At 44.4% G+C, this 26539-nt stretch overlaps 1 protein-coding gene across 1 annotated transcript in view; it reads left to right on the forward strand.

Annotated features, from left to right (window-relative positions):
• Window positions 1-25040, forward strand: part of OTC (ornithine transcarbamylase) — a 43843-nt gene extending 18803 nt beyond the window's left edge. The window contains exons 5-10 of the mRNA XM_048864243.2: window positions 776-929; window positions 16037-16159; window positions 18281-18334; window positions 18415-18564; window positions 20515-20652; window positions 22808-25040. Coding sequence (XP_048720200.1) covers window positions 776-929; window positions 16037-16159; window positions 18281-18334; window positions 18415-18564; window positions 20515-20652; window positions 22808-22867 — 679 coding nt within the window. The 3' untranslated portion in view covers window positions 22868-25040. The remainder of the gene's footprint in view (window positions 1-775; window positions 930-16036; window positions 16160-18280; window positions 18335-18414; window positions 18565-20514; window positions 20653-22807) is intronic.
• The last annotated feature ends 1499 nt before the right edge of the window (window positions 25041-26539 follow it).

Below are 26539 nucleotides of genomic sequence, written 5' to 3' on the forward strand. Positions count from 1 at the left end.
GAACCACCAATAGCCTTTGTGTCACAGTTCCATACCTTTCTGTTCACAGTTTTGCCTTTTTGGTTTTAAGATGCTATGAGAAAACATTAGAACATACAAAATACTTCAAAATCATTATACTTGAGTGCCTGATTACTTCCACAAAAGCACAGAATTGCAAAGCTAAGCCTCTGATTTCATGCTAGATTCACCTAAGAATATCCATATGATATAGAAAATGCAGTGCTCTCATTCCATACTCCTCTGTGAACCCCCACTTCCAAGGCACAACACCATGAGCTGTAGCTAGAGTGCCAGTGATGTATGCTAAATATCTTTATCCCTGTAGTTTAATTTAGAACTTTGATGCCACTTTAATAGTGTTACTGTGTGTGTCACAAAATAGATTTATATATGTTACACATTAGGATGGTACTGTTGTTCTTTACATCTTTCTGAGTTATTGAATCCCTGTCATTTTATATTGTCAAACAATCGCCTCTATTACCTGCACATTTATTAATGTTGCATCATTAGTTCTGCTTTAGTGACAATCAAAAATGAAATAGAAAATCATTGAATGGGATTGCGTGTGGAGCAATAATTTCCTTTTACTTCTTACAGCTTGTTAAATGTCTGCATTTTAGTGGATTATTCAGACATCGTATATTATTCAGGCAACTGCAAAAAAATTATTCATTACCACCACTTATTAATATTTATACATTGCACATTGAAGAATAAAGAAGCAATATATTTATGATGTTTGACTTTGATATCTTTTGCTTTACCGTAGGGTGCTGTCTAGCATGACAAATGCAGTCTTGGCCCGAGTTTATAAACAATCTGATCTGGACCTGTTGGCGAAAGAAGCCACAATCCCAATAGTCAATGGTCTGTCTGATTCATACCATCCTATCCAGATTTTAGCTGATTACCTTACACTGCAGGTAATAATACCCTTCTCTTGATAAGAACACAGCTTTTAGAAAACTAATCAGTCTTGCTAAATATTGGGAAAAGTCCTATTCCAAGCAGTTTATCCTTAGATATTTTGAGATGGAACGGATATGTCATTTGGAATATGTGTTGGTTATAGAGGCCCCAATCGGACAATATACTTTAAGCAATTGAATAATCCCATCAATTTATGTGGGAATGAAGTTAAGTTTATAATTAAATTACTTGCTGGACTGAGCCCAGGATGTAAAAAAATGTGGAGGGTGCTTTACAGATTAAGATAACTGTGAGCTCCTGTCCCCATTGAAATCAGTGAGAGATTTACCATGGAGCCAGCATTTCATTCTGAAGTCCTTTATAGTTGAGACTGAGACCTTGTCTTCTGTTTGATTAAATCAATCTAGTTAAACTAGTGTAAGTCCCTAATGAGGATACATTAAACCTTGCTTACATTGAGAAGGAATGAATTAGGATCATATTTTGTTGTTCTGATTTTAATATAGTATTTTATGTGATAACTATGTAAAATTGTACACATACGGGGCCAGATCCTCAGCCAATGCAAATCAACATAGTTTTACTGAAGTTAATAGAGCTATGCCAATTTACAGCCAGTTGAAGAACTGGCTTATAAAATTCATCAGTACATTGTAGGGATGGATGAAAATTTTGGCAAATGCTTCCTTACTTTCTGAATGAATAGAAACTACTTTGTATGGATGTGGTTAAAGGGGGATATGACAGAGGTCTATAAAATCATGACGGGTGTGGAGAAAGTAAATAAGGAAGTGTTAGTTACTCCTTCTCATAACACAAGAACTAGGGGTCACCAAATTAAATTAATAGGCAGCAGGTTTAAAACAAAGAAAAGGAAGTATTTCTTCACACAATGCACAGTCAACCTGTGGAACGCCTTGCCAAAGGATGTTGTGAAGGCCAAGACTATAACAATGTTCAAAAAAGAACTAGATAAGTTCAAGGAGGATAGGTCCATGAGTGGTTTTAGCCAGCATGGGCAGGGATGGTGTCCATAGCCTCTGTTTGCCAGAAGCTGGGAATGGGTGACAGGGGATGGATCACTTGATGAGTACCTGTTCTGTTCATTCCCTCTGGGGCACCTGGCATTGGCCACTGTTAGAAGACAGGAAACTGGGCTAGATGGACCTTTGGTCTGACCCAATACGGCCGTTCTTATGTTCTTATCCATTTCCTAGATCATTCAGTCATGTCTCAGCCTGTGAAGGCCCAAATGTAGGAGAGTATATGGCTAAGAACCAGAATGAGGGGGAGAGAAAATTATTCATGCAGGAAACTTTACATGCTGTCGGGCTCGTTCCTTTAGTGCAGTGATACTCAGACCTCAGTGGTTCAGGAACCAAATTAGCAATCAACATTACCCAAAGAGCCCCAGTAGTGTGAATTCATTGTTTCATTTACTATAGTACTATGTATTCATATTTAAACAGTATGACGGGAAATATTTCATTTTTATATAGATATATATTCTTCTCACAGCAAAATGACTGACCAAGTATTATTACTATTTTATCAACTACAGCTGGTTAATAACATAGTTAAAGCATCCTGACTGGTTAATAATTAAATCACACAGCATTTTAATATGTGCTGCAAAGAGCCGCAGGAGACATGTTATGCGCTGTTTATGACTCGGGAGCTTCAGTCTGCTTTAGCGTAAATGACTCCTTCTACATTTGATGACCCTGTTTTTGTTAGAAGTCATCTTCAGCTGTAAAAGTGAGGGGACACCAAGTCTTTATGGAACAGAGGTAACCTTGGAACTGAAATGAGTCATCCCTCAGAATGAGGTACACTTGAGAGAGATGCACTCAGCCAGCCTTTGTGTGCAGCTTAATTTATGTAAGGCAGTGAGTCATAACTAGAATTTTGGAAATGATAAAAAGTCATTTGTTTCATTTAAATGCTGAGTGAAATTGTAAAACAGTTTCATCTGGGCTTTTATTTTTTGTCTCATAAACACTCTACCTATTAGCACTTATTTTCCTACTAGAGATTAGCAAGTTTTCAATAGCCATATATGACTCCTATGTTTTATATAACAGTATTATATTCCATACTTACCAGCTGCAGTGCTGCTCACTAGTGCACTGTCACCTGTACTCTGGGATGCCTTTCTGCTGGAGCTTAAAAAGCACGCACTATTAACTTCCATGTTTCTTTCTGACTTTACTTCTATGGTTTGGAGAGAAAAAACACGACACATAGGTAGCAGGTTCCTGTTAGGGGGCTTATTCCTTCACCCACTTACTTCCCTGGTCCTTCTCACATGAACAGAGAGCAACAATACCTGAAGTCCAAAGGTGCAAACAATTCAATGTTTATTGGGGTGAACTTCCAGCAAGCATGATTCCAGTTTCCCTCCTTAGTGTCCTCCTTCCCAGCTCTGATACCACAGATCCTTACACCTGTGTCCTTGTTCCCATTCCTGCCCTTAGCCAAACATGATTCCAATTTCCTTACCCCTGTTCCCATCTCCCCCACCCTTCCTGATTGACTGCAGACTATATAGTAAAACTTGAGTTCAGCTTAGCTATACCTTAACCAATCATTTTCCTGAAATTTAACTAACCAATCCTAACATATTGTAACATGATTATGTAACCAATTATATCCCACCACCTTAATTAGTTTACACCCAGCAAAATTAATTATAAGCAGACAGAAACAATCACAGAACCGGACAGAGATTATACAGACAAACAATAGCAAAGTGGGAACTATAATGACAAAACAATACAGAAGTGAGGATTTCACATCCCAGCTATTGATAAGTGAGTTCTTGCCAGACAGGATGCTATCAAACTAAGTTTCCTTTTACATTTTCTAGGCACTTCCCTTTCTCTGGAGGTGATAGGCACTATCGGGACAGGATTGTATTACTAACAGCCCAATAGCACCTCCTTTCAATGTGACTAGTTTGGAATGTGAGGATGTGACCATTCACTTTCCAGCTTATGGCTGCCTCGGTTGCTTAGCCAAAGACCTTAGCCTAAGAACAGGGCCTCAGACTGTCACAGTAAGAGAAGGCCCTTACGCTGGCAGACAGTGAAAAGACTGTGTTCTTTTATACCTCTATAACTAGCCAAGTGATAAGAATACACCTAAATTCTTAGAGTACAGGCCTTTGCAGACAGGCCTGAATATCTATATCCTAACAGTTCCTGACTCCCAGCCCTGCCCTGTGTTTTTCTGGGAGAGGTTAGAGGTAGACAGATAGGATGAGATTTTGTGTTTTGTCTGTAAGAGGGCACCTTGGGGGAGTGGGAGCTAAGCCACTTTAGTACGCTCCTGATTCTGGACTGTTCTGCTTCCCTCCATATAATTTAGACAAGTCCAGGCTCCTGTTTATGTTACTTCACCCTTACTGGGCTGCCCAAAATGTAGACCCACCCTGACAGACCGCTGCCAACCCCCAACCTCTCCACCACATCCTTCATACCAAGGTTTGCAAGGGGGTCTTCAGAAGGTAGACTCACCGCTATCTCCCACACTCCCTGACTCTTCCCCCAGCCAGACCGGGCACTTTTGGCCTCTTCCCCTTATACTGCTCTGGCCTTTTTACCCAGAGTAAAAGAAGTGGAGCCTGGGTAAAAATCTCACCCATAGACTATTGGTGATGGCTACCCACATAGCCTCTTTTCCTTTCTGGCTTGCACTTCTGCAGTGGGATTTCCTTGGTTTTGTTCTCTCATGTATCAGACAGTAGCAGGGAACATATTGTCCTGTTGCATACTGTGTTGTAGTTGCAAAAACCAGTATTTTAATAACTCAGTGAATTTCACCAGTTCCAAGAACAGAGGTAGGATATTGCACCCGAACCGTTAGCTCCTTAGCCCTGGTCTACACTAGGACTTTAGATCGAATTTAGCAGCGTTAAATCGATTTAAACCTGCACCCGTCCACACAATGAAGCCCTTTATTTCGACTTAAAGGGCTCTTAAAATCGATTTCCTTACTCCACCCCTGACAAGTGGATTAGCGCTTAAATCGACGTTGCCGGCTCGAATTTGGGGTACTGTGGACACAATTCGATGGTATTGGCCTCCGGGAGCTATCCCAGAGTGCTCCATTCTGACCGCTCTGGACAGCGCTCGCAACTCAGATGCACTGGCCAGGTAGACAGGAAAAGAACCGCGAACTTTTGAATCTCATTTCCTGTTTGGCCAGCGTGGCAAGCTGCAGGTGACCATGCAGAGCTCATCAGCAGAGGTGACCATGATGGAGTCCCAGAATCGCAAAAGAGCTCCAGCATGGACTGAACGGGAGGTACGGGATCTGATCGCTGTTTGGGGAGAGGAATCCGTGCTATCAGAACTCCGTTCCAGTTTTCGAAATGCCAAAACCTTTCTGAAAATCTCCCAGGGCATGAAGGACAGAGGCCATAACAGGGACCCGAAGCAGTGCCGCGTGAAACTGAAGGAGCTGAGGCAAGCCTACCAGAAAACCAGAGAGGCGAACGGCCGCTCTGGGTCAGAGCCCCAAACATGCCGCTTCTATGATGAGCTGCATGCCATTTTAGGGGGTTCAGCCACCACTACCCCAGCCGTGTTGTTTGACTCCTTCAATGGAGATGGAGGCAATACAGAAGTAGGTTTTGGGGACGAAGAAGATGATGATGAGGAGGTTGTAGATAGCTCACAGCAAGCAAGCGGAGAAACCGGTTTTCCCGACAGCCAGGAACTGTTTCTCACCCTAGACCTGGAGCCAGTACCCCCCGAACCCACCCAAGGCTGCCTCCTGGACTCAGCAGGCGGAGAAGGGACCTCTGGTGAGTGTACCTTTTAAAATGCTATACATGGTTTAAAAGCAAGCATGTGAAAGGATTACTTTGCCCTGGCATTTGCGGTTCTGCCTTTGCAAAAGGTTTCTGGGGAGGGCAGCCTTATTTCGTCCTTCATGGTAGGACACTTTACCACTCCAGGCCAGCAACACGTACTGGGGAATCACTGTAGAACAAAGCATTGCAGTGTATGTTTGCTGGCATTCAACCAAAATCCGTTCACGCGGTGGGAGGAGGCAAAATGCGACCTTGTAACGAAAGCACATGTGCTATGTATGTAATGTTAACTTTCAAGGTTTACCCTGAAAGAGTGTAGCCACTGTTTTATAAAATGTGTCTTTTTAAATACCGCTGTCCCTTTTTTTTTCTCCACCAGCTGCATGTGTTTCAATGATCACAGGATCTTCTCCTTCCCAGAGGCTAGTGAAGCTTAGAAAGAAAAAAAAACGCACTCGCGATGAAATGTTCTCCGAGCTCATGCTGTCCTCCCACACTGACAGAGCACAGACGAATGCGTGGAGGCAAATAATGTCAGAGTGCAGGAAAGCACAAAATGACCGGGAGGAGAGGTGGAGGGCTGAAGAGAGTAAGTGGCGGGCTGAAGAGAGTAAGTGGCGGGCTGAAGACAGGGCTGAAGCTCAAAGGTGGCGGCAGCGTGATGAGAGGAGGCAGGATTCAATGCTGAGGCTGCTGCAGGACCAAACCAGTATGCTCCAGTGTATGGTTGAGCTGCAGCAAAGGCAGCTGGAGCACAGACTGCCACTGCAGCCCCTCTGTAACCAACCGCCCTCCTCCCCAAGTTCCATAGCCTCCACACCCAGACGCCCAAGAACACGGTGGGGAGGCCTCCGGCCAACCAGCCACTCCCCCACAGAGGATTGCCCAAAAAAAAGAAGGCTGTCATTCAATAAATTTTAAAGTTGTAAACTTTTAAAGTGCTGTGCTTAAAGTGCTGTGTGGCATTTTCCTTCCCTCCTCCACCACCCCTCCTGGGTGGTAGTCATCCCCCTATTTGTGTGATGAATGAATAACGAATGCATGACTGTGAAGCAGCAATGACTTTATTGGCTCTGCAAGCAATGATTAAAGGGAGGAGGGGAGGGTGGTTAGCTTACAGGGAAGTAGAGTGAACCAAGGGGCGGGGGGGTTCATCAAGGAGAAACAAACAGAACTTTTACACCGTAGCCTGGCCAGTCATGAAACTGTTTTTCAAAGCTTCTCTGATGCGTACCGCGCCCTCCTGTGCTCTTCTAACCGCCCTGGTGTCTGGCTGCGCGTAACCAGCAGCCAGGCGATTTGCCTCAACCTCCCACCCCGCCATAAACGTCTCCCCCTTACTCTCACAGATATTGTGGAGCACACAGCAAGCAGTAATAACAGTGGGAATATTGGTTTCGCTGAGGTCTAAGCGAGTCAATAAACTGCGCCAGCGCGCCTTTAAACGTCCAAATGCACATTCTACCACCATTCTGCACTTGCTCAGCCTGTAGTTGAACAGCTCCTGACCACTGTCCAGGCTGCCTGTGTACGGCTTCATGAGCCATGGCATTAAGGGGTAGGCTGGGTCCCCAAGGATACATATAGGCATTTCAACATCCCCAACAGTTATTTTCTGGTCTGGGAATAAAGTCCCTTCCTGCAGCTTTTGAAACAGACCAGAGTTCCTGAAGATGCGAGCATCATGCACCTTTCCCGGCCATCCCACGTTGATGTTGGTGAAACGTCCCTTGTGATCCACCAGAGCTTGCAGCACTATTGAAAAGTACCCCTTGCGGTTTATGTACTCGGCGGCTTGGTGCTCCGGTGCCAAGATAGGGATATGGGTTCCATCTATAGCCCCACCACAGTTAGGGAATCCCATTGCAGCAAAGCCATCCACTATGACCTGCACATTTCCCAGGGTCACTACCCTTGATATCAGCAGATCTTTGATTGCGTGGGCTACTTGCATCACAGCAGCCCCCACAGTAGATTTGCCCACTCCAAATTGATTCCCAACTGACCGGTAGCTGTCTGGCGTTGCAAGCTTCCACAGGGCTATCGCCACTCGCTTCTCAACTGTGAGGGCTGCTCTCATCTTGGTATTCATGCGCTTCAGGACAGGGGAAAGCAAGTCACAAAGTTCCATGAAAGTGCCCTTACGCATGCGAAAGTTTCGTAGCCACTGGGAATCGTCCCAGACCTGCAACACTATGCGGTCCCACCAGTCTGTGCTTGTTTCCCGAGCCCAGAATCGGCGTTCCACAGCATGAACCTGCCCCATTAGCACCATGATGCATGCATTGTCAGGGCCCATGCTTTCAGAGAAATCTGTGTCCATGTCCTGATCACTCACGGGACCGCGCTGACGTCGCCTCCTCGCCCGGTATCGCGTTGCCATGTTCTGGTGCTGCATATACTGCTGAATAATGCGTGTGGTGGTTAATGTGCTCCTAATTGCCAAAGTGAGCTGAGCGGGCTCCATGCTTGCCGTGGTATGGCGTCCGCACAGAAAAAAGGCGCGGAACGATTGTCTGCCGTTGCTCTGACGGAGGGAGGGGCGACTGACGACACGGCTTACAGGGTTGGCTTCAGGGAGCTAAAATCAACAAAGGGGGTGCCTGTACATCAAGGAGTATTTCAGGCAGGACTGCACGGAGGGTTCCAATAAGAAATGGTGCACCTAAGTTATCGTTGTTATTGGAACAAGGAGGTTAGCCTGGCCTCTGATTGATACATGGCTAGATTTACCTCGCTGCACCTTCTCTGTGAGTGACTGCAGTGTGACCTAGAGGAATGAGTCCCCTAGACAGGGGAGGAGGCAAATGAGTACAAAACAAATCTGGTCTATTTCTTGTTTTGACCCACTCCATCTATCTTTTACATCTTTGGCTGGCAGCAGACGGTGCAGAAGGACTGCATGCCATCCACATCTCATGGCTGCTCGGCAGAAGATGGTACAGTACGCCTGCTAGCCATCCCCATCTCTTGCCTGCCTGGCAGAAGATGGTGCAATACGACTGCTAGCAATCCTCATCTCTTGCCTGCCTGGCAGAAGATGGTACAGTACGACTGCTAGCAGTCCGTATCGCCTGCCTGCTCACCATAAGACGGTTCAATAGGACTGACTGCAGGACTAAAGAGAATGACCTGGTCAAGTCACTCCAAATTTAGTCCCTGCGCCCATGTCTGCCCAGGCGCTCCCAGCCGACGCGGCCAGGAGCACCTCGGACACGATGAGGACGACTACCAATCGTATTGCACCGTCTGCTGCCAGAAGGCAAGGGGTTGCTGCTACTGTGCAGCAAAGCCGTACCGCGTCTGCCAGCACCCAGGAGACATAGGGTGACGGTTACCTGAGCGGGCTCCATGCTTGCTGTGGTATGGCGTCTGCACAGGTAACTCAGGAAAAAAGGCGCGAAATGATTGTCTGCCCTTGCTTTCACGGAGGGAGGGAGGGAACGGGGGCCTGACGACACGTACCCAGAACCACCCGCGACAATGTTTTAGCCCCATCAGAGCGCTCCATTGTGACTGCTCTGGACAGCACTCTCAGATGCCCGATTGTTTGCCATTGCTCTGACGCTGGGAGGGGCGCTTACAGGGTTGGCTTCAGGGAGCTAAAATCAACAAAGGGGGTGGCTTTACATCAAGGAGTATTTCAGGCAGGACTTCACAGAGGGTTCCAATAAGAAATGGTGCACCTAAGTTATTGTCCTTATTGGAGCAAGAAGGTTAGCCTGGCCTCTGATTGATACATGGCTAGATTTACCTCGCTGCATCTTGACTGCAGTGTGATCTAGAAGAATGAGTCCCCTAGACAGGGGAGGGGGGGGAAGCAAATGAGTACAAAACAAATCTGGTCTATTTCTTGTTTTGACCCACTCCATCTATCTTTTACATCTTTGGCTGGCAGCAGACGGACTGCATGCCATCCACATCTCATGACTGCTCGGCAGAAGATGGTACAGCACGACTGCTAGCAGTCCGTATCGCCTGCCCGCTCACCATAAGACGGTTCAATAGGACTGACTGCAGGACTAAAGAGAATGACCTGGTCAAGTCACTCCAAATTTAGTCCCTGTGCCCATGTCTGCCCAGGCGCTCCTGATCGACCTCACAGAGGCGACCAGGAGCACCTCAGACATGACGATGACGGCTACCAGTCGTACTGTACCGTCTGCTGCCACAAGGCAAGGGGTTGCTGCTACTGTGTAGCAATGCCGTACCGCGTCTGCCAGCACCCAGGAGACATAGGGTGACGGTTACCTGAGCGGGCTCCATGCTTGCCATGGTATGGCGTCTGCACAGGTAACTCAGGAAAAAAGGCGCGAAATGATTGTCTGCCCTTGCTTTCACGGGGGGAGGGAGGGAACGGGAGGCTGACGATATGTACCCAGAACCACCCGCGACAATGTTTTAGCCCCATCAGGCATTGGGATCTCAACCCAGAATTCCAATGGGCAGCGGAGACTGCGGGAACTGTGGGATAGCTACCCACAGTGCAACGCTCCGGAAGTCGACGCTTGCCTCGGTACTGTGGAAGCGCTCCGCCGAGTTAATGCACTTAATGCACTTAGAGCATTTACTGTGGGGACACACACACTCGAATTTATAAAACCGATTTCTAAAAAACCGACTTCTATAAATTCGACCTTATTCCGTAGTGTAGACATACCCATAGAGTCCAGATGTTACTTCCTGTAACAGGACTACAGGGTTTTGCAAGATTTTCAGGGAGATGAAGGCATATATTATCTGAACATTGACTGTAGGAAGACTAATCTAGGGGAGCATCCTCCTAGTTATTTTTAAAATCAGCTAAAACGCCATTTTTGTGATATCTGAATTGATAGGCTGCGTACATATGAAATCTGTCGGACAGATGTACACACAAAATGCAATAGCAACAGAGAAACATTAAAGTAGGTGTGTATCTAAACAAGTCTAACCCCAGAAAGGTTTTTTCTTTAATAATAGCTATTACCTTAGCGTTATAAATATTTTTCTGCAATTTCTCTTTTGTCAGTATGCCCCCAGAATTCTTCCAGTAGAGGACTGATTTTTCTTTTTACTGTGCGTGCCAGTGGATCTCCATTTTCCCCGAATCTCTGCATGCTTTAACATCATTTTATTCTTCTCTGTTATAATTCCCATTAATTTGTTCTTCTTCTTTTTTACAGCATCACTTTTGCTATTTTAGTTTACACATGCATACTTCAGAAAGTGCTTCTGGTTTACTTTCAGAGCTTTCTCTATTCCTGTCCTGTGTTCAGAGCACTGCATTTCTGACAGGCTGTGAGTTGTGCTCCAGTCACGAAGACTGTGTTCATATGCCTCCGATTCAGTGTCTTATTCTGTAGCCATTGCCTGACTAACCTGGAGTTCTCACATGTTAACTCCATAAGACAGCTTTCCCTTTGCCAATGCTCAGCTTTAACTCTGTCACCTAGAATAGGCATTGTGCAATGAAGTATTTTTTCTTGCCACAACTATGACCTTTTTTTTCCAACCAGTTGGTGAGCTGAGTATCCTCCTGGGTGTAGTTATGACCCACCAGATCTTCTGCAAGTGTTTTGAGACCCAATTTTGGTTGTTCTTGAGACCTGGCCTTCTAGGATTATAGGCTTGTATGCCTTTAGTGTACACACAGGTTTTCCATTCTCTTCCATGCTTAAGGCGCATGACTGCCACTTCCATAGTTCATCCAATGCTTAAACTCTGTTCGATATAAGCTCTGGCTTACTAAGAGGTGTTCTGTGAAGCTTGACTGATGAACAATTTTGCACTATTTAGATCTTGATCTCCCTGTCCATGTCAGCTGACTCACATGTGAGTGTGGATCAGTTTGTCAATGCCTCACCTGGTTCTTATCTCACTTGTCTGAAGTCATATGTTTCCTACACCACAATCCTTTTTGTAAAGAGGTGGTCAGGCACAATGCTCACTCTTTCTCAAGGCTATCCTCACCTCTGCTAACTGGTTAGTTGACCAGTGATATATAAATATCATTGCCCTCTTTGTCCACAAAGTAGCAGAAGTGAAACTTGGAATTTCAATATCAAGTAGAGCTGACAGATTTCGGAGTCTGCTTGTCTATTTCTGCCATTGTTGAGTGACTGCTCCATCCTCATAGATAGTGAATGCTGGGCACGTCAGGAAATACAAATACCATGCTGCTTTTTAATTTTTGTTTGTTGCTCACTTTATTATCTTTGTTTTCTTTCAGAACCTTTCTTTCAGAACATGCTCCTTCAACCCCTTTAAGTTTTCTATACCTTTGTTGTTGTAGACTTTGAGAAGTTCCTCTTTAAGTATTTTCAATACCGTGAGTTGTTGCACTATTGCCCAAATCAAAGACAACTGCCATATTGTCCCTGTTAGCTTCTTTTGCCATCAAAAAGCTTCTATGTGGTCCACAGAACCCAAACTAAGAGATTCTTGTCACTCACTTCATGAGAACGGCCATACTGGGTCAGACCAAAGGTCCATCTAGCCCAGTATCCTGTCTTCCGACAGTGGCACATGCCAGGTGCCCCAGAGGGAATGAACAGAACAGGTAAGCATCAAGTGATTCACCCCTGTCACTCATTCCCAGCTTCTGGCAAACAGAGGCTAGGGACCCCATCCCTGTCCATCCTGGCTAATAGCCACTCATGGATCTATCAAATGATGAGTGCTCATATTATGGTAGCACCTAGAGATCCCAACCAAACCAGGTCTCTATTGTACTAGGTGTGGTATATACACGTAGTAAAAGACAGTCCCTGCCCTGGAGACTTTACAGTTTAAATAGATAAAATGGGAAACAGAGGTGAAGTGACTGGCCCAGGGTGTCACAGCAAGTCAGTGGCAGAGCCAGGAATAGAAGACAGGTCTCCTGACTCCCACTCTGAAGCACTATCCACTGAACCACGCTGCCTCCTGTACAAATATGTTTTCTGGCTACCCCACTAGATTTATGTTTTAAATTATGCCAAATTATTGACTCATTAGTCAAATGCATGCTATAATTGAATCCTGTATGATTAATATTGTCAATAATTTACAGTATCAACTCAAGCTGGTGTTACAGTTTGTGGCTGGCTAGAAAGAAAATCAGATGATGAGATAGACCTGAAACTTCCTAATTAACTAAACTAGCCTCTTCCACTTTCAGAAGGAGAGGCTTGCGGCATGGCTTCCTTTAAAATAAGCAAGCAAACAAAAATAACAACAACTGATGTGTATTCAGTTTGTGTTTTTTCTGAAATTTTCTGATAAGCTGCAGCCCAGGGTAGGGACTGCATGAAACCTGGAAACTAAGTCTCGACATGAAAAGAAATAGATTGTATGGGCAACTTTAATCATATAGGTGGGTCTTTTCAGTAAAGAGCAGAAGCCAAGTTTTGTTGCATTTCAGAGCACTCCCAGACTGCCAAAGGGAGGCAATCATGTGGGGGAAAGGGCTCCAGACTTTAAGAACATTCAGTTTTGTGGTTTTACTTAAAACCAAAATACTTGGTTGTCATGCCTAAAATGAAAAGGGAAACTGTAGTGCAATCTTGGCCAACTGGATAAAATACCTAAGGCCGTGTACTAGGGTTGAGGGTGGAATGACAGCAGAGAAAAGTCACATGTCACTCTCTGTGGCTTCATTGTCATGGTCCTGGTTTAACCTAGATTGTTACCATTACAGCAAAAGTCTCTTGCTGTATTCCTTCTGTGCAGTTTTACAAGCAGTGAACTCTAAAACAGAAAAAGGAGAAGTGCAAACCATACAGGGTAGCTCCTAAGCTTCCTCAGAGCTCCTTCCTCTGGATTTGGGTCAGCACAACGCCCTTGTATCTCGCAACCATTTTTAAGGCTGCGTTTCTCAATGTTTTAGCATGGGCCGCATTTTAATATAAAGTTGGCTGTGTGGACCATCTCTGCTCTTATTTGCCATCCCATAGCATCTCTGTGGCCAAACTGGCTACATGAGAACATCACATAGGAAAGTATTTAATATATGTTTGCTTCTTTTAATGCAGTTTAGCATCTGGAAATAAAGAGGAGCTGGCACCATAGGAGTGGCCAGCTTTCCATGGCCCACCAACAAGTGCCTCACACACTACAGTTTGTAACTTCAGTTTTAAAGTAATGAGCCCAAAGAGGCTCAGTTGCAACTAATTAGCTCCCAGCTGGGAGTTCCACCCTGCTACTACTGTACCCTAGATGGGAATTAACCCCTGAACCTAGAGGCTTGGCATGGCCTCCTCTGAGGACACCACTAGAACGGGATACAGTGGGGCTTTTGGGGATGCAGGGAAAATCTGTCCAGCTTTTACTCTCCAATACCCTGTATCCACCAAGTCCTATCCTGTTCTTTTGTAAGCCCCTAATAGTATTCCAGAAACATCCTTTCAGCCAGTGATCTGCCTACGAGTCATTTGCATTATGATTCCAGCTGGTGAAATGGTTGTAGCTGTGCCGGGAGGAGATGCAATTGCCTGCCAGCTACAAGGACAAACCAAATTGGCAATGCTGGGCTTACTACTGGGGATTTGTGAAGCCTCCCAAAGGATGATATGGGCCTGGGGTGAAGTCAGGCACCAGAGATTGGCTCTCAAGTACTTTTCTATGAATTACATTAAATATCCCAAATGTTGCTATTTTTGACACAAAAAAGCTGTGGCCACTGTCAGAAATTACGATATTTTTGCCCTGGAACAAGTCCACAAAAGTTGCTTTGGAGAGGCCATCTCTGGGAGAGAAAAAGGAGTTCCCTCTCTATTCTTGTTCAGGCCCCCAGATCTCTGCTGAGACTGTCTACATGGATGCTTGTCCACTATGCCAAACCCCAAGTCTTTTAATTTAAATAATTGTTCAATGGCAATGGCTTTTGGCTACTACAATACAACAGCAAACTGGGTGGGAACGGGTGACCTAGGGCTCTAGATCATGTTTCAAGTCCTCTCATCCTTACTGGGGGCACAGGGGAAAGAGTGAACATATTTGGTTTTATCTTTGTATAAAAAGCATATTGCCCTGGAGTTACTATGGTACATCCAGAGATGCTTATTTTAAATAAGCCCCTTTTTTGAAAAGGACCTTCAATTGGTCTGATCAGCAGAACTGTGGAGCTCATTTCCAGTTGCTCTTTCTTGGGTCTTGCATATACTGAGTATTTGCCCCCACTTCCAGCCATCAATGGCCAGCTACGGGTATAGCTGCCCTGGTACAAACCCTAACTGTAAACTGACAAAGCCACTATTTGTACTGGTGGCATTTGCCTCAGTTTGAAACCTCTACCACTACTAACTGTGGCTTTCCTTAACTATACAAATTTGTACTGCTGCAGCTACACCAATGGCCGTAACTGGGGCAAATCCTCAGTGCAGACACGGCCTGACCGTGAGTGCCCATAGCTGGTTTTAAAATGTTGACGATTGCTAAACCTTTTGATACATGTGCAAAGCTAAAAATAGAAATAGGAATTTCACTCCACTTGACTCCCAGTAGACTTGGAGTGGGATTTTCAAAGCATCTAAGTGTCATAGGAGTACAATTCTCCTTGGCTTTCAAGACAACTTCTCTTTGTAGATCACCTAAGAGCTTTTGAAAATCCTGCCCTTTACCTTTTGATAGCTATATATATTTCTGCTATGAAAACACTACAATCAAAGTTTAAGTCAAGGTGAAGCAATAACATTCTGCTATATATAAGACGGGGTTCTCAAACTTCATTGCACCGTGACCCACGTCTGATAACAAAAATTACTACACGACCCAGGGGGGCAAAGCCGAAGCCCAAGGGCTTCAGCCCCAGGTGGGAGGCCTGTAGTCTGAGGCCTGTAGTCTGAGCCCCGCTGCCCAGTGCTGAAATCAAAGCCTGAGCCCTGCTGCTCAGCCGGGCGGTGGGACTCAGGCTTTGGCTTTGGGCCCCTGGGCCCCAGAAAGTCTAATGCCAGACCTGGTGACCACATTAAAATGGGGTTATGACCCACTTTGGGGGCCTAACCCACAGTTTGAGAACTGCTGGTATAAGACAAGGGGGTATACTCATTCAGTTGTCTTTTCTTGGATTTAAGTTCAGCTGTAGGATGCTTTTTTTCGCTCAGCTTTGTAAAGTCTTATTGCTGGTTTCTGGAGTGACCATCCTGTGACTGCTACAGGTTTGATCAAAGCAATGCTCCACACATGACAGCTACTCATAATTGAAGGTGGCAAAGTTACACTCACTAGTGTAACTAGTGTTGTCACCATTCCTGGCACCTTTTGCCACTTGTTTGCTGAATCTCCAAAATCATAATTGCGGTATTGTTATTTGCTTGTGAGGAACACTATGGATATCTGAAGGGGCTCACAATAAGCTGGATTGGTGATGGAAACAATGTCCTGAACTCCATCCTGATGAGTGCTGCTAAATTTGGAATGCATCTGCGTGTCGCTACTCCAAAGGTAAGAGAGTCCTGCACTTCGAGGAAGGGAAGTAAAACTTTCTAAGATTCAAGTTCTATTCTCAGACACTTGCATACCTCCCAGAAGCTGTGTATCTGGCTAGCCTGTGCATAGGCCACACAAGTGTGAAGAGGTTCCTCCCCCATCATTGTGCCACCACAATGTAGCCCACAGTGAAAACATGCTGAATTATTATTTATTTCTAGAGGGGCTAAAGTGCAGTTTCATGCAAAGAAAGAGATAAGCTCTCTACCCCACATTACTTACAGTCTAAAAAAGACCACCATTATGTGCTTCACTATGGGGTCTCAGTACCTTGATTTAAGGAGATCCCCAGGAAGACATAGTGTAACACCATCAGACCCCGGTTATTGATAGGTGGGATTGAACCTGGGACCTCTGGAGCTTAGTGCATGAGCCAAAAGTCAACTGGCTCTTAACTAAGGCTGTAGAGCAGACTCATTTAATTCTTTCTAACTGGTCTTGATGCCACTAGATGGGACAGAACACCAGACGCAGACAGTGTGTGGTTTACAATAGCACATAGTCTATACCAGTGTTTCACAACCTTTTCAAGTTGGCAACCACTTATTCAAAGTAAACAAACACCAAACCACTTTATATTTACCATAGAAGTATTCCAGTGAGAACAATGCTAAGGCAATATAATTTATTTGTGTGTGTCCTGGAAGGTTGACAGAGAATACTTCCCTTAAAGGGTAAGGATGTGTGGGGAGTGGAGGAGTGAGATTTTCTTTGCTTTAGATTATAATAAAATTTTCAACATCTCATGATGCCCCTGATTTCCTTTCTGGTTCATCAGTTCAGAAACACTGGCTTAGGCACAGCAGATGGAGAGGAACAGGGTGTCAAGCTGGAATATAAATCTCCTTATCTTTGCTATTTGGTATCATAGTTGCCTTAATCTCAATGGATATGCACGTTTTGTTTGGTAGATTTTTTACATAGATTTTCTTTTATATATAAATTAAAATGCAACATGACTCATTGGGGCAGGGACTGCCCTTCTACAGTGTGTTTGTGTTGTACTCTACCTAATGAGGTCCTGATCCTGACTGGGGCCTTTCAGCACCTACTTAAATATAAATAATAGAATTGTGCAGGGGATGAACACTGGGCTTCCCAAAATTTTGCTTTGTTCCAAATCGGAATGAAACTTGAAAGTTTCAGAAGTCTCTGGAAAGGAAAATTACAAAGAACTCCTTGCTTTACATTGACTGAAATTTTTCATTTAGACAAAATTGTTTTGTTTTAATTTTAACTTAAAAATCTGATAACATATAGTATAATACAGAATAAAAAATCAAGACAAAGTTATTTCAAAATGAAAAATTGAAATAATCTGTTTCAAAAGTGTCAAAATGGAATGTTTTAACATTGTTGGAACACCTTGTTGATGAGGCCTGGCCTGGCCTGGCCTGAATAACTAACACCTGGAGGGAGGTCTCAACAGTTTTTGGAGGATAGGATTAGGGAGATAAAGAGATCAGTAGGCTGAAAACAGAACATTTGTGCTAAATAAGCTAAATAAATATGTCAGCAGGTTAAAAAGACAGAATGTCTGAGCCAGCTAAGATAAGAGGGAGAACACCCAGAGAAACATTTACTAGTAACAAGAATAACAATATATGGACAGAATATGCTTCACAGGGATTGGTTCCTGCAACATAATCAAACCAATCCCAAAACGTATAATGCAATGTTTAGTAAATGCAATGTGTAACTCTCTCTATATAAAAGAAGTGGTTTGCTGAGTAACTTTGAATGTGTGGTATGCCCTACCCACTCCCTGCGTTTGTGTCTGATCAACTCAGCTTTGCATTGCTGTATGCCAAGTAAAAATACCAGTGACAACGTCTGGAGTAGAACAGAGTTCTTGGGAGGCCACGTGGAAACAGTTCTCGAAGGGAATTCCAACACACCTTTCCCCAGTTTTTCTCCAAAATGTAATTTCAGTAAAATCGACGCAGTTTTGCAGAGCATTTTGATTTAGACAGAACAGCATTCTCCCATGGGAAATGGTTCCATCAAAGTTTTTCTGACCAGCTCAATAAAATAATAATGTAAATGTGCATTGTAACGTTATCATCTTTTTGACAGGGCTTTGAACCGGACCCCAACATAGTTAAAGTAGCTGAAGGGTACTCCAAAGAGGTATGAGCCAGTATGTTAAATATGGTTTACTTTATGTTTTAAATGAAGTTGTCTGACCTCCCCTGCCTTATTCACATTAGTATGGCACCAAATTGTTTTTCACAACTGACCCCTTGGAAGCTGCAAGTGGAGCCAATGTCCTAGTTACGGACACATGGATAAGTATGGGACAAGAAGAGGAGAAGGCAGAGCGAATGAAGGCTTTTCAAGGTTACCAGATCACAATTCAGGTAAAGGTCAAGTTGACAATGTTTCCAGCTCTTGTGAATGTTTTGTGAGTGATGGTATTTCAGAGGGCTTTGGAGCTGGTCTTGCGATGATGCGAGAAGCTCCTGCCCCCTTGTAAAGTTCAGCCCTGCCAGAAGCTGGCTGAGTCTCTCCCCTTCACTTGCTGTTCTCACGGCGGGAGGGAAGGGGAGATCAAAGTGCCCAGCAGCTCAGGGATGCTCCTCTCCCTTCTCCCATAAGAAACACAGACAGGACTGTGCCTCTGCTCCTCCCCCACCCCCCTGCAGTACCTGGCCTGGGAAGGGGCAGGGGGGGTGAAGAGCCCCTAGAGCCGCCCCCTCCAGCCTGGTAAGGGAAGAAGCCCCTTCCCCACCCCCCGCAGGTCTATGAGAAAGGAATGAAGAACACCAGGAGAAGCAGAGCTGAGGCTGGGGTATGGGGTGGGCTGGACGGGGGGAGGGGAGGGTGGAGGCTGATGGGGTAGGGGAACTGAACTGAGGGTGGGGGCTGGGTGAGGGCAAAACTGAGGCGGGAAGGGGACAGGATTAATTGCTGGGCAGAGGGTGGGCAGATTAGGGGTGAGAATTCCTGCAGCAGAGGCCAGAATCACCTTACCCAATACATTTGGGAGAGTGGACAGCAGTAGCTGCCACACATAGACACAATGGGGATGGGCTCGGGTTGTTTAAAAATTAAAAAACAGACCAAAAAACCACAATATAATCTTTTAAAAAAAATCTCCTGATTTTTTTGGGGAGGCAGGGGAAGTGTCGGACTCATGATTTTTGATCTCTTGAGGTTGGCAGTACAGAGTTTATTTGTTCTGGTCCACTTCTGTAGATTCCATTTTTAAAGATCAACACCATCAAAGCACTCATTTGGTAGTTCTTATGAGGAAATGTCATGGGTATTGGTGTATACTTCACACCAATGCAAAGCCCCCTAACCAACACAATTGCTATCTGAGTTACCTGAGGCTTCCCCGCCAAGCTTTCTCTTTCAGTCTGGCCTTTCTGGATGGGCTCTTACTGAATGCATAAATCTGGGGCACAAACAGAGGGGAGAGTCAAGGCTCTGCTTCTCCCCTTTTCAAGGACTCTTTATTTAACCTTCTGGTCCTCCCAGCCAACTCTCCTTATTATATCCACACTCCAAGAGAAGATTCTTTGACTGTTTCTCAGGCTAAGTTGCAATAATGCTCATATTGCAATTCATAGAGTACACGGCCAGGACACCATGTTGGGCAGATTTGTATGTATCTGTAAATGGGCAAAGCTTTAAATAAATATTTTTAAAAACCCATTTAGCTGAAATATTTATCAGAGCAACAACTGCTAGAGATAATGGAAACAAAATATTAGCGATTGGAATATAAATAATGACATTTTAGTCTCTGTTAGAATCAGTGATCTAACTGATCATGTTTTAACTCTCGGTCCCCAGAATGCTAGTAGGAGGCATGGTTCAACTTGCTTAAAATGCTGTAATCCTTTGTTCATCTATTAGATTGATGTATTATGAGTTACTGATGTCAAAAGAATTGACCAAGGCCTTTTTAGGCCTGTCTTAATATGCAGTTATTGACATTATCCATATATTTTGTTGGCATGTGGTGTTACTGTCCAGGGTGTACTTATTGATTGACCTGCTGCTTCACCACAATTCTTACTCTCCTTTCAAAGACAAAAGTCTAGTGATGAAATCCTGGCCCCACTGAAATCAATGGTAAAATTCCCATTGACTTGAATGGGCCCAGGATGTCACCATGGATTCTTATCTTATTTGCACTCTTATCAATCTGGACTAACTCTGCTGACATCAGTGGAATTACTTGGGGTTCGCACCAAGTGTAAATGAGATCAGAATCTGGCCCAAACCAGTTGCTCACCACTTAAAGATCTTGGTAATGTACCATCACATCACTCAACTCTTTCATGCTTTTTTATCTTTAGACTGGAAAATATGCAGCCTCTGACTGGACCTTTTTACACTGTTTACCAAGAAAGCCAGAAGAAGTTGATGATGAAGTATTTTATTCTCCACAATCACTGGTTTTCCAGGAGGCTGAAAACAGAAAGTGGACAATTATGGTATGAAAAGCAAATAACAGTTTGGGCATGGGTGGCCGGTGACCTGGCTGTTGGGGGCAGCTAGTCCCTCCCCTTGTGTTCAAAACCCCACCTCACCTCTCCCGTTCTGTCCCCCTCCCCTTCAGGAGCCCAGAGCACCCCCACCACAGACTCCGGCCCCAACTCCAGGCAGCCACGGGGCGAGGCCCCAGCCCTGGTGCTCCGGGCAGCAGCACGGTCAGCCCTGGTGTGCCAGGCGGTGCAGCCGTAGTACCAGCCCCCTGAGTCCCTACAGGAGGCAGGCCAGCCAGTACCGGCCAGCCAGTACCAGCCAGCCCGGGCCAGCTAGGGAGCTGGGAACCACAGAGAGGGGGCCTGGCCTGGGGGTGGAGCATGGGCAGGGCCATGCTAGGCTGTTTGGGGAGGCACAGCCTACCTCTGCCTACGATACCTGCCACCCATGAGTTCGGGGTTAGGCAGTACTTGACTATCGTTCTACCCTTCAATCCAGATTTGAATTTAGCATGACTTCTCAGTAAAGCCCGTGCCTTAATATAAATGTTTCAAAACCCTACCCTAATATGTCATGGTTTTAAGTGCATCAAATGTCAACTCTTTCCTGCTTGTACCTAAATCTACTCTTGCTTGACCCAGATTATTTTAATTGAGTGAGATCTACTCTTTTAACTGCAATTTATTGTATGGAAGTCATTGAGTTACACTAGCAATTAGCTTGAGCCTTGTCTACACGTAAAACTTAGGTTGACCCACCTTTGGCACTCGGGTGTGAAAACTCCATACCCCTGAGTGCTGCAGCCATGCTGATCTAAACTCCCAGTGCAGATGCTGGTCAGTCAATGGAAGAATGCTTCCATTGCCCTAACTATCATCCCTTGAGGAGGTGAAGTTACTGCTGCAATGAAAGAACCCTTCTGTCTCTGTAGCGTGTGCCTACACTGTAGGGTTACGGCACCAGCACCATAGCTATGCTGCTGTAACCTCAATAGTGTTGACAATCTCTTAGCTCCACCTCTTTCAAACACTCCAAATACCAATCCCAAGAATGGTGCTATAAAGGCTACAGTTTTAAAAAATGGTTATAGCAGATGGCATCAGAGATGGCTCTCAGAGCTGCCATGGAAGGTAGTGGGAATTTTGCTTGAAGGATTGCAAAATGAAGCCTTTGAAGTAAAAGTATGTGCTCTCTACTTACATATTGGGCTATAGCCCTGGATAACGCTAAGTGTACCATGCGAGCTACAAGAATATATTCAGCATTAAACACAAATTGTAACTCCATCCTCAGTATTCCTACCAGTGTCATATTTTTCACAACTACTAGTTACTGTAGGTTTTAGAACAGTCATGCTGACAAACATCAACCTTCTCGAAGTGAGAAAACAGAAATGGGGTCACCAGCATTCGCAGAGGAACTTGCATTTGTTCTAAGCACACCTTTCCGATCAGATATTACTGTAAAACAGTGGCAATATAAACTAGAGAAAGAACAGAAGTGCAGGGTCTGTGTATACAACACATAGAGAAAAACAAATCTGATTAGATACAATCTTACTTCTCTCTGACTGCCACTTTCCAATACTCTCATTCTACAATTGATATATCTAAAGATTGTCAGAAAGTATGAAGCAAGCAAGAAAGTTGCATGACACACAATACAGCCAGGGTTTTCTATTTTATGGGGCAACAACAACTGTAGTTAAACTGGGCCAAATCTTGAGGTCCTTATTCAAGTAAAACTCCTATTGATGTCAATGGAAATTTTGCTCATGTCTGCATCGAGGGTCAAATTTTGCTCCCATATACACAAGTGCGGATCAGGAGTAACTGCAGACAGAATTCAGTTAAAAAGACTTTAGAATTTGGTCCAGTATTGATATTGGTTCTAGCATTGTTTTTCTGAACTCCACCCCTATTGTGCATTTACGTATGGTGTGCACAGAGGAAACCTATTGAATACTAACAGAACACACTAATTTTTAGACTCTGATGTTTTGCCATTGGAAATTCTAGAAAATAAATCTAAGCATGCAGTTTCTTCTGGGAAAAATCGTTTTCAGCACAAAGCCTTGGAACTCAAAAATATTTTTTCCCTGTTTATTTTGTTTGCAGTGTCTGTTTCCAATATGACTGGGGTTTTTTTTCCCTCCCCCTCTAGGCTGTCATGGTTTCCCTGCTGACAGATTACTCACCACAGCTGCAGAAACCTACATTTTGATGCTTGGGTTCCTGCCAAGAGAAAATATTCCTCACCAGCAGAATATTCTGGTCTGCAAATATATAGCTGTCTTTCATACAGGATCAAAGCAATGAATGATTCCTTCATAAAATTGCATAGGTTGGCTCCACTGAATGTATGCTATTGCTTTGCACTCATGAAAACCTTGGAGATGATGTGAATTAAACAGTGCAGCATTGCAAGAGTAGCGCTTTTTCTAGATGCTTTAAGTTCTGTAGCTTTTATATCGATTCATGTCTTTTAAGTTTTCCAAAGCTGTAGTTTAACAAATGGATCCAGCAGTATCATAAGCAGTGGTTTATGTATGGTGTGGTAGAACTAGTGTTGTAAAGCTCCAAATCTATTATATAACCACTATGCAGCTGCCCCTAAATCTACTAGGTTTTCTTGCTGATCTCGGAGCACATGTGCAGAGAACTAGCACCTCCTTACTATACTCTGGGACCTCAACATTCCCTTGTTAGTACAATTTCCCTAGCTGCACCCTGGCCACCTTGTAACCCCACCTCAATCTGGGTTTGAGACCGCAGAGGCTCTATCAGATTATCATAAACAGGAAAATTCCTGAGGACTTGCTGGAGAATAGTGATGTGGTTCACACAGAGGGACTGCCACAGGGTTGGGTATGGGAGAAGAAAGATGGCAAGAAGTATGGGCTCACTATTCTTCCTCGCCCTGCTCCGTCATCCCCCCCGGACAGAATTTTGGCTAACGAAGCAAGTCTTCCCTTCTTTTCATACTCTCTGTGGCAAAAACCAGAGATGAGGTGGTCCTAAGTGAATGTTGCTGTATGGCAGGAGTTTGCTAGGTTTCATCTAGCAGTGACATGTGGTGTACATACAAGTTAATCCCTCTTGGTAGTAAACAGAAGTTTGTGACAACTGTAGGTTGGTTGTGAATTTTTGAAATTTCAGTGAAAACTTGGCATAAAATGTTTTCAAACCTTTCCCCAAATTTCTATCTTTTTTAAACCAGCTCTTAGACGAGTTGGAATTTTTCAAAAAGGTGAAATTCCAGCAAAAAAATATTGATGAAAAAATCTCAAAACAATCTAGTACATTTTTTTTCTGCAGTTTTTGACTAGCTCCAAACACTATTTGATCCACTTCACAATTGGAATTCACTGCTGGGCCACACATTATTGAAACAGCATTTCACGGGGGATAAAAAAAATTCTTTTAAAACCCATTTGACTACACAGTGTGTGATTGATTCAGTTTTTCATTTGTGTATCTCTTGTCAAAATTACATTACAAAATCAGAAGAGCTTCAATAATCATGTGATTATTCTGATCTCAAAGAAGATGATCAAAGCAGTTAAGATAGATGAAGAGGGCATTTACATGGAAATAATATCCAACCCAGAAGAATGAATGTTTTACTTCCCCATTTTGTGTATGTGTATGGTGTTCGCACAGATGTGTGCACTCTGGCATATGTTTGGTTGTACTAGGTACTGCTTAGTGAATTTGGCCTCAGTGCAGCAAGGTACTTCAACATGCGTTTAGTCCCAATGAAGTTAATGGGATTAGTCACATGCTTAAAATTACCCAGCTGCCTATGTACCTTGATGAATCAAAGCCTTAATGCTTGTTGAGAGTTAGCCAATTACTTTTTGCCAATCCTTTCCCAAAATTGTATTTTATTGCGGTTCAATGACAAGACAGCACAGAGCTTTAAGCAAGCAAACAAGCTGGTCTGCCAACGGACTTCTGCCTGTCAGCTTTCCACCCTCTCCTTTATTCTTTCTCTCGCCCCGCGCATTACATTCTCCAATAGATAAAAGGAATACACTGGCTTTGTTTAACATTCTTATTTACCAATTTCTATCTACCGCATTCTTTGCTCTCGGGCCTTGAGCCCAGTCCTGGGAGGCTTCCCACGGTTCATGTCATCTGGGCGAGATTCCAAGGTTCATGCTCTTGAGAGGAGCTGTGTGTGCACTGCTCCTACACTACACTCCGGGTGTGCCCTGAATGTTGCCAAGCGCATGAACCTTATATGAATCCTACAGTATTTAGGATAAAACTAATCTTATTATGGTCTGGATTAATATACTGTCATAAAAGACAGATGGCTTTTTAATAACACTTAATTTTATTGTTGATATTTTCAAGGATAAATATTTTACAATAAACTCATTTAAAAATCATCTTCTGTCTTACCTACCTCTGTGCTTTGGTTTCCTGATCTGTAAAATGGGCCTAATAATACTTCCTTACCTCACAAAGGTGTTGCGAGATTTAATTAATTAGTGTATGTAAAGCATTCAAGATCTTTGGATGGAAGTTGCTGTAGATGTGCAAGGTACTATTATTCCTTCCAAATGTGTCATGAATTCATTACACCGATAAGCGAGAGATGAATGCAGATGAGGTAAGCAATGCAGAAGCAATAAAATGGAAAGATTTTATGGGAAAAATATTTTCCAGTTATTAGCAATCAAAGAACCTAAAACAAATGTATATTAGATGACAGCATGTAATGCCTTGCAGTGTCCTTCATTATGTTTATTATGCTTTAATCAGTAGAAGTGTTATTTTCATTGGTGAATGCACTTGAAGTTTTTTTTTTTTTTTTAAAACATGGTTACTTGGAATGTCGTGATTGCTGCAGGGGTAGAACCCAGATCCTCCTTCTCCAGAAGCCCTGTGCCCTTCTTACTTCAGTTAAAGAAGAATCAGTTCTAGTAGTACAGGGCCTATGATACATAGGGTGACTTACATTTCCCTATGCTGAATACGGGACACCTGGTAAAATTACTTGTATTCAAGCGAGTTCAATGGCAATCAATGAGAACTATACAGTACAAATGTTCAAATTAACATCAGGTTGACTGAGCCCCTGTTAAAAAGAAACACTGCGTAGTTGGATTCTTTTTATTTACCTTTCTTTTTTTAAGGCTTTAGGGTACACATGGGGAGCAGTGACACATGCACTCCCATACACCTCTCTCACACAGGGAGGTGGTGACTGACTGACCCTCCCCTCCCTGCCTGGTGCTTTCCACCCCTCATGCAGGGGCGGATTAGGGTTTTGTGGGGCCCCTGGTCCAGAGCAAGTGGGGGGCCCCTCTCCACCCCTTCCACCTGCCCTCCCCCTGCTCTCCTCCTGCCAGGGCAATGGGGCTGAGGCGCGGGGCTTCCCCCGCCCACCTGGCGCTCCAGCCGGGGAGCGGGGTTGGGGCACGGAGGCTTCCTTTGCTCTGCCCGCCTGGCGCTCCAGCCGGAGAGCGGGGGGAGCCCCCATTTCCCAACCCTGCTCCCCACTGGAGTGCCGGGTGGGTGGAGCAGGTCAGGGTGGCACCCATTTTTCCAGGGCCTCCCAATTGGCCGGGGCCCCTGGGCATGAGCCCCATGGGCCCAGTGGCTAATCTGCCACTGCCTCCATACATGGCTGGGCCCCCAGGACGGACTAACTTCTTTTGGTACCTGGTGCCGCATCTTCCCAAGGCAAAATGTGGCAGGGGCATGAAGGGTCACATGCCCCCCGCCAGATTTCTCCCAGGGTTCACACCAGAATGTGGCCAGCAGCAGCCTTTCAGCACTGTGCAGGAGAGAAGGGACAGGAGCTGCTTCCAGCTACAGGGGAGCACGGAGGGTGTGGGGGATGACTTGGCCAGTGTCTTTGAAGAGATCATCTCTACCCCCT

This window comes from Caretta caretta, chromosome 1 (assembly GCF_965140235.1).
Source record: "Caretta caretta isolate rCarCar2 chromosome 1, rCarCar1.hap1, whole genome shotgun sequence".
Classification (NCBI taxonomy): domain Eukaryota; kingdom Metazoa; phylum Chordata; order Testudines; family Cheloniidae; genus Caretta; species Caretta caretta.